This window comes from Anabas testudineus, chromosome 17 (assembly GCF_900324465.2).
Source record: "Anabas testudineus chromosome 17, fAnaTes1.2, whole genome shotgun sequence".
Classification (NCBI taxonomy): domain Eukaryota; kingdom Metazoa; phylum Chordata; class Actinopteri; order Anabantiformes; family Anabantidae; genus Anabas; species Anabas testudineus.
The window spans coordinates 17532641-17543364 of record NC_046626.1 but is presented as its reverse complement, the minus strand read 5'-3'; the positions used below and the strand labels follow the sequence as shown (position 1 = coordinate 17543364).

Here is a 10724-nt window from a genome sequence, read left to right as displayed (position 1 = left end):
TACAATGTAGTCTTGCCATGAACTACCTGCTTTAATAAAATTAGTTTATAAATGTTTAAATACACAAATGGACATAAGAAAAGACACAGAAAACACACAAAAACAAATTCTGCTGTTGAACAATCCTACCTGTTGTCAAACTAAAGTTGATCAAACAGCCCACACTTTAAAACATGTTCTCACCCGAGCCTCCAGTTAGCAAAATAAAATTAGAAAATGTCAAAACAAACTTTGCACCATGTCTGGTACTCTTGGCCAATCTTTAACCATCTTAAATGTTATATTTACTCATATGTTAAGACATGTCTGGAGGACTTCATCCATGTTTTTGAGGATTCCAGTTACTACTGGACATTTAATTCACATTAACAGAGTTCACAGTTGTGTTTTTCTTAGTATTTCTTGAAAACATGTTTTTAAAATAGGAATAGAATAGAAAGCAAAACCAACATTTCTTATCATTCTATGGAGGAAAGGTAATTTTCAATCTTCCTAGTTAAAGTGTAGTTTATCAGAGCGCAGGGAACAGCCCTGACAAAGCTGGCTCCCATGCCGTTATAATACCCTCTAATTCCACGTCTTTCATATATCCCAATAAGTGCTCGTAAAACACCAGAGGCCTGAGGCGAATCTGAGCTGAAAGCTGGAAAACAAAACAAATGCAGATGAGCATGGTGTCTAGTTGTGTCAGATAATCTCACCGGGGTTAAACCATTGTGTAAATGTTACCATGTGCTTGCTGCTGAGTCCGGATCACTGCCAGCGGGTAGCTGGTCATTTGACCAGATGCAAAGGCCACAAAACTGAAGAAAAACAGTTTGGAGTCACTGTTGTAGTCTGGATCGCTCTTTGCCCAGTTCATGATGGACTGTAATGACAAGTAAATACTTCCTGTTAGTGTATTTCAGATCAACATTTGCCGTGTCAGTGTTGCTTTCTCTCACCTGATGAACTGCACACTCCACACCTGCATAGGGGATCATGCACAGGATGCTGGGCTGGAATCCTCGGTAGAAGGAAAACAAAGACTCCTGTCTGTAAATGGATCGGGCGCAGGCTATAACGCCGTTGTATTTACCAGCTTGCTGCAGGTTCAGCCTCACCTTCAACACCTGTGAACGGGAGAGAAGGGAAGTCCCACGTTTAGATTCATTTCATGAACATATTCATAACTCAAATTTTTAATCTGTGAGATACTCAAAAACCACCCAATCACTTCCACTATTACATCTTTCGTGTACAAAAATGAAACATGCACATAATTAATTTCCCCACTGATATGCAGATATTGCACATGTTTAACAATCTCAATCTAATAAACATGTTCACCTATTACAGCGTGACACCACAGAAATGGTAAAGGTCTCAGACCTGCTGCTGATCTCTGATACCTCTAAAGGGTAGAAGGCAGCATGAGTAACAGCACCGGAGACACAACCTAAACCGAACCGCTGCTGCACCGTCAGAGTCTCCTGGGTGTGGTTTTGGGTGTACACCTTCATCTGGACAGAGCAGAGAAGATTTCAGTGTGCTGGTCACTTTGGAAACAGAAAAAATGTTTCATTCCAGGCTGATACGCCTCACCTGCGCGTATATAAGACACTGTAGTGTTGACTGCGGTGTTCCCTTCAGCATGTTAACCGCGTTACCTTGCCACATTGACCGTAGACCCCCTGCCCTCATCTCTTGAAAGCCCTGGGAGAAGGCCTTGGATCCATGAACCTATAAATGAAGAAATACAAAAAAGGTGGTTAATCTAAAATACATACTGAACCTTTATGCATCTGACACATGTACACAGGAAATAATTTCACTTTCACCTGCCAATGTGAATCTGTGACATACTGACAGAATGTGATTTATTTCCCTTCATCTATCCAGAGAGCTCAGAGCTCAGTATCAACAACACAACAATGTTGCTTACTGTTATTAAGTGCTTTTTTGTGAAAACCTGTATGAACCTCCCAGATTATTTACAGTGGAATAATCCCACAGATCCGGCAACTTGCAGTGGTTTAAGTGTGATGATAGAACTGACTGTAGAGCTGACCTGAAGTTGGGTCTTGAGGCGGTCGATGGGAGCCGTCACAGTCCGGGACACAGCGTCTGCCAGTCCTGCTGCAAGAACAAATGTTCTCCACGAACCCAAACCAGACGCCTCCTCAGGGAACTCAATGGGCATAGCACGACTCTCCCCTACATCAAAGACCTACAGACAGACGACGTGATGAATCTGTCATCTTTTAGTCATCGTCTTATTATTTAGATGTGAATTGACAGGATGAGTCAACGTTTCTTTCACACCTCTGCTTTGCTGAAGTGTTTGCACATTTAAAATTAAAGAGTGATGCTGCCAGATGATTTTACCAGACTGTGTTTCCACGAGGACACCAGCTCCCCGATGTCGTCCACAGGGTTGAGAATGACATGATGCAGGAATTCACTCCAGTCAATCGTCAAGGAACCGTCCTTATCCATCCTGCCATTAACCAATTAACCATTAATTAATACTTTAACAGTCAACTGTCATCAAACTAACTGTGTTGTTACAGAGCTGTAATAAGACATTTTAATCAGAAATATAATCAAAGAGTAGAAGTTTCCTTTGTAGCATCCAGCTCACAATACATTTATTACTAAGGCTTGAAAAACTTAGTAAACCTAAAAGTTAGGTTCAAAGTACAGTACTATACTGGTGAAATACTCCATTACAAGCAAGTGCTGCATTTAAAATCCTACTTAAGCAAAATTACTTATATTTTGTACCAGGTTTTGTTTTGCATTTCAAATGTTCAGCATATTCTTTTACTATTGTGAGCTTTTAATTGAAAGGTAAACAACTACAGTTGTCAGAGAAAAGCAGAAGAGCAGAAAAGTAAGAAGTATTTCCCTGTGAAATGAAGTGGAAGCAGAAACCTGCATAAAATGGAACTACTCAACCTTTAAAATGTACATCAATTAGGTAAATATAGAGGGGAAGTGCTGGATTAGTCTACTCAAATAAATCTACAACTTGTTGACAGGCAGTAATATGTGTAGAGTGTATCAGTGTACTTGGAACTTAGTGGTGTACATTGCAGGTAAAGAATCCATCATGAAAATAACAATAATCAGTGAGGTTGTGGGCAAAATAATCTTACATTTGTATAATTGTTTTCGCCTTCGCCTTTGTAATGACCACTCCTAACTCCTTAAACAAACATACGATGTCCTCCTGGTCAATCACCCCTGATCAGAGAAGAAACGCACAAACATTACAAACAGATGGTGGAACATTTATCCTCCGCATCAGGAGACGCTGTGGTCAACGTTTCTGTAGAGTGATGCTGAGTTTTGTAACTGTCTGCTGTAAGCAAATCTTGCATTTGCATGTCTGCCCTCCGTTGCGTTTGATAACAGCTCTTTGCCATGGAATTAACATTTAATGACGTTAAATCATCGTCTTGTAAAATATATGATGCCCTTTAAGGGATAGGAAGTGAAATATTATGTTTTAAAACTCACCACACTTGTTCTTGTCGAGGTCATTAAAGTAAATTTTCCATTTCTTCTCTCTGTCCATCATGTAGCAGAGGAACTCTTCATAATCCAACAGGCCATCTTTGTCTTTGTCATAAGAATCAATGATTTTCTACAGAAATACAAACTCTTTAATGAGACTCAGACTGAAGCACACACAGGTTAAAATATGTGATATATATTAATACAGTAGTATAATGTTACCTGGACTCTGCCGTCTGCTGAGAGGATCCCGTGCTTCCTCATTTCATCGTGGAGCTCTGCCACTGATATGAATCCATCATTGTTTTGGTCCAATTTGACAAATAAACCATGAAACTGATCCATGGCTGGAGGAGAAAATGAAGGCGTAGATGGTTGTACCCACTGAGCACAGGTTTAAATTCATTAATAACCCCTCAGAGCTTACTGACCTGCAGCTCTGCACTGATGCTGACTCATGGGCAGAGCTCAGAGCCAGTGCAGTCAGAGTTGAGCATCAGCTCAGTTTCTCTGAGGTGCAGCAGGTGGCGCTGTAGCTGCAAGAGAGGCGACCATGTTGGGTTTTTAAATTTTATTTTAATGTTACTGCATTTCCATTATATTTATTTCAGAGATTGTCAATGAAAAATATAATTAATTAATATATTATGATGGATTGTTATGGATTAACCAGGTTTTAACCAAGTTGTTGTCTCCTTGAATCTGTTCATTAATTAAACATTTGAGATTATTTATTGCATGAGGCACATGTGGAATAAATCTGGAGCAGACTTTCACAACAGCTTTAATAGTGTTTAAAATATTTTTTTTAATTAGCTTTTTTAAAAAGCCTAATTGACACCCAGAGAAAGTGGAGCACATATTTCAGTACTTCAGCTTGAGTAAACTATTTAAACTGGTCAGATGTTATTTACACTTTTTACTGTTCACTTCCAGATGTTAGAGGTCCATTAATCAGGTGTTGTGTTATGTTTGGGAGAAGATTTGCTCTTTGGCAGGTGTCCATCCTACTACAATGTGAGCTGTAGGAGCCTCAGTGTATCTGACACTGGGAGTCCAGCTGTCAGTGAGTGTGACGTCAGGACTTTTGTCACCTGTCACCTGGATGATGCGTAAAGGACCCTGTATAGTGAATGACGAGCCTCAGCATTTGCTTTCTAGAAAGAGCCGCTGGATTCCAGCGCAAATTCGAGTTGAGAGTGTGAAGTTGGATATTTGGAGCCAGGACAACCGGAAACAAGCTTTCAAAATAAAGACAGAGTGTGTAATTCATTAAAATGTAATTTAAAGGACTGAAAAGGTTAATGTGAAACGTGAGGTTGACAACTGGCTGAATAGACAGTTGAGAAGGATTATTCTTTTATTTCACTACATTTTAGATGCAATATTTCATAGAAATTTCCACATAACTTTTCAATTAGGTTTCTTTCTGATAAATTGAAGGACTAGAGCAACGAAAATTATCCAGATCACAGAGTGTGCTAACCAGCAGCCTAACAAAGCAATTTAAGATGAGTAAACATATAGCCTACGGTAAAATACTGATTGCACATTAATACAGTAACAACAAATGAAAAATATGATATATTATAATATGATAATAGAAAATAGCAAAATAAAATTCCTTTGGGCACCTGACTGTGAAGAAATTGTGATTATATACATCAATTATGATAAAGAATGGCCAAAATCACCCAATATAACCCCCTGCATCATGCACATTGCTGCAGGCCCTTCTCATAAATAACACTGTGCACTGAAACCCTGGCACCGGCAGCTCATCCTGTTGCAGCGCTGCTCTCACCGGAACCAGACGTACCTGCTGGGATTAACTTGACTTTGGCGCTGTGGCTGCAGAGGAGGGAGCTGTGGCTATTTAAAGAGGGTCATCCAGTCACGGAGAAATAACAGAGGGTCCACGGCGTTGACTAACCGGCTCTAAATGGTCTTCATCCTGCGCTGTGTGTCTGTCTGCGACCACTTATTGTTATTTAGTCCAGACTGAGGCTGATTCCCTGCTGTGACAACCCTCCGTCGACCAGACGCACACCGCTCCTCCAGCTCTTCTCCAGGGGCTCATCCGTTTTTACTTTATTTTATTGTATTTTTTCTTTTCGGGGAGGACGTGAGAAATGGGGAAAGATTACTATAAAACGCTGGGTATCTCTAAAGGAGCCACAGATGAGGACATAAAGAAAGCCTACAGAAAACAGGCGCTGAAATGGCATCCGGACAAAAACAAGTCTGCAGCCGCCGAGGAGAAATTTAAGGAAATTGCTGAGGCATATGAAGTCCTCAGTGATCCGAAGAAAAGAGAAATCTATGACCAGTATGGAGAAGAGGGTAATGGTGTATTATTATAACGCGTTCAGTTGCGTTTTCTCTGTGTGTGTGTGCTGCATCACTGGCCTTTAAAATCCTTTCTAAAGCTGGATGGTTGGATGTAAAAACAGCTGGCTTGAATTCAAGTCACACGCTGCAGCCAGAACAGGCCCCAAAACAGCTGTTCAGCACAGCACAGGAGAACAGTTTGTGCATCTGATGTATTACATTTCATTATTACAAACGTTTCTTATACATATTAATGCTTTAATAGAGAGAATCGTTATTTAAATCACGTCAAACCTTCTGTACAGTGTGTACTACCGAGACTGTAGCATCTGAACACACAGGTTTAATTTTCAGTCCAGATGGTTATGGGTGGGAAGTATGTTTGAAGTGAGAAAGATCACAGATCATGTCTACAGATGAAAAATTGAAGGTGGCATACAGTGATTTTTGCAAATGCACGCAGGGATTTCACTGCCTGAAGAAGTAAATGTGAGTGAAAACAGATGCATTTTAAGAGGGAAGCATGAAAAGGTCATGCTAACAAAAAACAAAACAACAAAAAGACAAACCTGCACATGTCTCAAATGGATTCTTTTAAAAGCTTAAGAGACAGAGCATCTAAATGCACGTTTTTCACACTGTTGTGAAGAAGAACAAGAAGAAGAAAACAACCTATTGATTAGATAATCAGCTTTAACAAGCCTGAAAAGTTGAAGAGCTTGAGTGTGTGCAGTCTCACAATTTGACCACCAGACGATATCGATCATCAGTACCAGTTATTTCTGACAGACTTAGTAACTGTATGACACACAGCGCTGAACTCACTGGGATTATTTTTAAGTGACATGAGCCCAGGGTTGCTATGGCATTAAAAAATGATCCTGCAGACTGATGTAACAGATGCAATTTAGTTGAAAATGTATTTGATATAGATGTGTAATGAGCTGTTTAAGGCTAAAACCAAGAATTATTAACATTTTCAGTTATCATTAATTGTTAAATTAAAATATAACAGATCAGAAATGAGTAAAATAATTCAGTAAGTATAAAAATAGGTCTGTCTATGAATTGAATCATTGCAGCTGTAATAAACTGAATTTAATATGTTTCGGTGACTGATGTACGATCTGCTTAACATGGGCCTTTATCCAGCAGATTGACTCGTGCCTCACTGTCATCCTAGTGTCATCACTCGTGGCATAAAAAGTTCTCACACTGCTAAGTGTCAATGTCACGATGACTGATGACTGATGACAATCGTTTCTGTCGCCCGTCAGGTCTCAAGGGAGGAAATGGACCCACTGGTGACGGACCTGGCAACACGTTCACCTACACCTTCCACGGGGACCCTCACGCCACCTTTGCCACTTTCTTTGGGGGTTCGAACCCTTTTGAGATGTTCTTCGGTCGCAAAGCCAACGGGCGAGATGATGATGACATGGAGGTGGATGGGAACGACCCCTTTGGCTCCTTCACCAGCTTCAACTTGAACGGATTCCCCCGTGACGGCCACGCCGGCCTTGGAGGGCAGCAGCGTCGCAAGCAGGACCCAGCCATCATCCACGAATTGAGGGTCACCCTGGAGGAGGTCTTCCACGGCTGCACCAAGAGGATGAAGATATCTCGCAAAAGGCTGAATCCAGACGGCCGGACCATGCGCACTGAGGACAAGATTCTCACCATCGAGATCAAGCGGGGCTGGAAAGAGGGAACCAAGATCACATTCCCACGAGAGGGAGACGAGTCGCCCGGTACCATTCCTGCTGACATTGTTTTCGTCATCAAGGACAAACCACACCCTCACTTCAGGAGGGAAGGCTCCAACATTGTGTATCCTGTTCGCGTGAGCTTACGACAGGTGAGGCATTTTCTATTCTGAGTGCAGCAGTAATAATAGAGTCTGATAGATGGATTAGTCACACACAGGGCAGAACCAGAACAGGCTCACATTTAGATAAGAGTGCTGCTTTAAAGCTCTGAAAAGCCTCATCACCATCAATGAACAATAGTCTGCCTCAACAGGTACAGGCAAACTGAATGAGTGTAGTACTGAATTACACACACACACGTACTTTGGATGTGCACTTATGTAATCTGGATCATCAACATTGAGAAATAGGAGCTGTATCACATGGAGGGCAGAGAGGCGGCGGACGCCCACACACATGCGGTGCAAGATGTACTTATATGGTTCCTCCTACTCTTCTCAGCACTTGAGAGATGGAGCTCAACACCAGTAGATCAGCTCCACATCACATAAATCCTGCGGAGGAATCACATATTAGACATTTTTTTAATAAAATAAACTGTTTAATATCACAAGGTTGAAAAGACAAAACATATTTATAACAACTCAGTTCTTAATTTTGCGAACTGTAGTTTGAGAAAAGGTCCCACGTACTAGCTCTTTCCAGTGTACAACCACCTGTTATCATGTCAGGACCAAAGGACAGCAGTAATTCTTTGATACAAACCACGAGATGCAGCTGAAAGCTCTACAAAATGCCAGTAAGATGAGTTCACTTCCAACTTCAACTCAAATATCACTATGATAAAATAATAATTGTCCTTAAAAGCCACATTACTTAATGCACAAATGACATAACTTGCACATCATCTGTTAAACCTTGACCAAGAAATCGGTTGCTATGGGGGCTCATCACAGGTACATCATGTTGCTGTATAATAAGTGACAGAGGAAACTGCACAGCAGAAATGTAAAATACACACAGGTTATAAACAATGAAGCATTGTGTGTGTCCTCCATACAGCACTGAATAGTTTTATTATCATCTTCAAAGTGGCCCACCTACAGTAGTATTAAAGTTTAATAAACTCTCTCTGCAAGATCCCAACCAGGAATCAAATGGCATGAGCTGTAATCATTTGGCCACCAGGGCTCACATCTGTTTATCTGATTACTAAATGTATACCCAGTAATATCAGTATCAGCCTAAAGGTCCAGGACTAGTCAGTCAAGTATGTTCATATCACAAAGCCCTATTGATTAATGTATTTTTCCTATGTTGCTATTTGTCTGCTCATTCTCACTCTTGCATCCATTTCTTGAATTTTTCTGACTTGCAGTCGCTGTGCGGATGCTCCGTTACCGTGTCAACAATAGACGGGAAGACGTGCAACATGAAGATCACAGACGTCATAAAGCCTGGCATGAGAAAGACTGTTACCGGGCAGGGTCTCCCCCTACCTAAAAACCCAGAGCAGAGAGGAGATCTGGTGGTGGAGTTTGACGTGAACTTTCCTGAAACGTTGCCCGGCAACGCCAAGGACGTCCTGAAACGACACTTACCTGCTTAGGACGAAGGACGCGGACTGAATGAGGGGAGAAAACTGCATGTCAGTGCTCACCCTTGTCACCAAACACACCATAACACACACACACACACACACACACACACACACAAGGACAGTTCTGACAGCTCACAGATGGACCCCCTACTAAAGAATGTGCAATTTCTATTTTTGAGCTATTTGGTGTTTTTATAAATACCGTGCATGCTGCCAAGTTGATACAAGTACAAGTGAAAGACTGTTTGGGCTGTTGCTATCTGAAAGTACACATTTTCTGTATGTGGATCTTTGCCACGCTCACTTTCTCTTTTTGTTTGTTGGAGGTATTTGGCTATGAATTAGTCTAGAGTCGCTGGGAAATCTGCAGTGCCAAATGGTACACTTTAATGCTCTCATTTAGATTTAACAGGCTTTGTTACTGAAATTTTTAACTGTCATTAATGTGTATTTTGTTATAGGACAGATACAAGCTTCAGTTTGGAGTCTGTCTTAAACATTTTGTGCATATTTTATTCAAGACGAAAGCGATTGATGAACTCAACTGGTTCGTTGTGCATTTTAGAAACTTTCATGTGAAGATTTAGACTTGAATTTTAAAATAAATATTTCCAAATGAACTGATTGTGAGCTGTTTCAGTCATGGAGAGACATTTAATGAACCGACCTCCATGAAATAAACTGTGTATTAGCAAAAATCTCTTGAAACTCACTAATACTGCTGAGACCTATTTATAGTCTACACAAAATGGGCTCTCTACAGTAGCAAGATATGAAATAGTTCCTGCAGAAATACATATTTTCATAGTAAAATGTGGATATTTTCTTGTTGTAAAACTGATGTGACAAATCGTTATTAAAATACATTACCTGAATTCAATTCATAAAGTTACTAACAGTAAAACACGTGTAAAAATAGCTGTTTGGTCTCAGCTGCTGGACATCAGCTGCCAACACAGAGGCCTTTATATGTTCCCACCAGGGGACGCCACATCACTCATCATGGCTCAGGGGCCCACAGAGGGGAGAGTCTGTTTGGTCACTTGGCTGCTGACATTCAGTTTTTAAGTTTAGACCAAGAAATGAGGCATTAACAGCAGTATTTATCAGTGTTTGGGTTCTAACATCTGGTATTACACATCTACAACATGTATTTGTTGTATTATTTGCTACACGGAGGCCCAGGGGTGCATAAATTGCTGTTTTTTTAAACCAGGTTTTGTATTAAACGTCAGCACAGTCTTGCAGATACTTAGGAGCACATCAGTTTGTTAGAGATTAGTGCAAATCATGAGTCACTATTATCCAGGGAGGGTGGAGAGTAAATACACCTGCTCCTTCTATGTGTGTAACCCTAACAGCCTGACGTCAATATTCACTGTATAATATTACAAACACTAATGGAAGAGCAAAGGTCATTTATATAAAAATATACATTAAAAAGAGGTCATAGTATACATTTTATGTGTTGATCTTACTATTTTTTTTATGAATTTGGGTGACCACGTCACACGTAGTCAGAGGCTCAAAGCTTGAGGTGAATGTGTGTTTGCATGCTGGGTGGTAGTGAAACGCCCAGGTTT

At 40.6% G+C, this 10724-nt stretch overlaps 2 protein-coding genes across 2 annotated transcripts; one reads left to right on the top strand and one right to left on the bottom strand.

Annotated features, from left to right (window-relative positions):
* Positions 1-22: 22 nt before the first annotated feature.
* slc25a24l (solute carrier family 25 member 24, like) lies at positions 23-3846 on the bottom strand. The gene is made up of 10 exons (XM_026375117.1): positions 3724-3846; positions 3505-3631; positions 3141-3228; positions 2368-2479; positions 2051-2209; positions 1585-1722; positions 1392-1502; positions 945-1112; positions 730-868; positions 23-643 (listed from the first exon to the last, which is right to left on the bottom strand). The coding sequence occupies exons 1-10, from the start codon at positions 3844-3846 to the stop codon at positions 459-461; spliced, it is 1350 nt and encodes a 449-aa protein (XP_026230902.1). The 3' UTR covers positions 23-458.
* Positions 3847-5332: 1486 nt separating this feature from the next.
* dnajb4 (DnaJ heat shock protein family (Hsp40) member B4) lies at positions 5333-10349 on the top strand. The gene is made up of 3 exons (XM_026373722.1): positions 5333-5844; positions 7110-7690; positions 8920-10349. Exons 1-3 carry the CDS (start codon positions 5634-5636, stop codon positions 9148-9150), a joined length of 1023 nt encoding a protein of 340 aa, XP_026229507.1. The 5' UTR covers positions 5333-5633; the 3' UTR covers positions 9151-10349.
* The last annotated feature ends 375 nt before the right edge of the window (positions 10350-10724 follow it).

What these genes read in the sequence shown, in the direction of transcription:
- slc25a24l (XM_026375117.1), bottom strand. Translation starts at nt 3,846, where the DNA reads ATGGATCAGTTTCATGGTTTATTTGTCAAATTGGACCAAAACAATGAT. An exon ending in AGTGTCTTATATACGCGCAG is followed by an intron (nt 1,503 to 1,584) that starts GTGAGGCGTATC and finishes TGCTCTGTCCAG; the next exon opens with ATGAAGGTGTACACCCAAAA. An exon ending in GACTCAGCAGCAAGCACATG is followed by an intron (nt 644 to 729) that starts GTAACATTTACA and finishes TTTGTTTTCCAG; the next exon opens with CTTTCAGCTCAGATTCGCCT.
- dnajb4 (XM_026373722.1), top strand. Translation starts at nt 5,634, where the DNA reads ATGGGGAAAGATTACTATAAAACGCTGGGTATCTCTAAAGGAGCCACA. An exon ending in TGACCAGTATGGAGAAGAGG is followed by an intron (nt 5,845 to 7,109) that starts GTAATGGTGTAT and finishes GTCGCCCGTCAG; the next exon opens with GTCTCAAGGGAGGAAATGGA. An exon ending in TTCGCGTGAGCTTACGACAG is followed by an intron (nt 7,691 to 8,919) that starts GTGAGGCATTTT and finishes TCTGACTTGCAG; the next exon opens with TCGCTGTGCGGATGCTCCGT.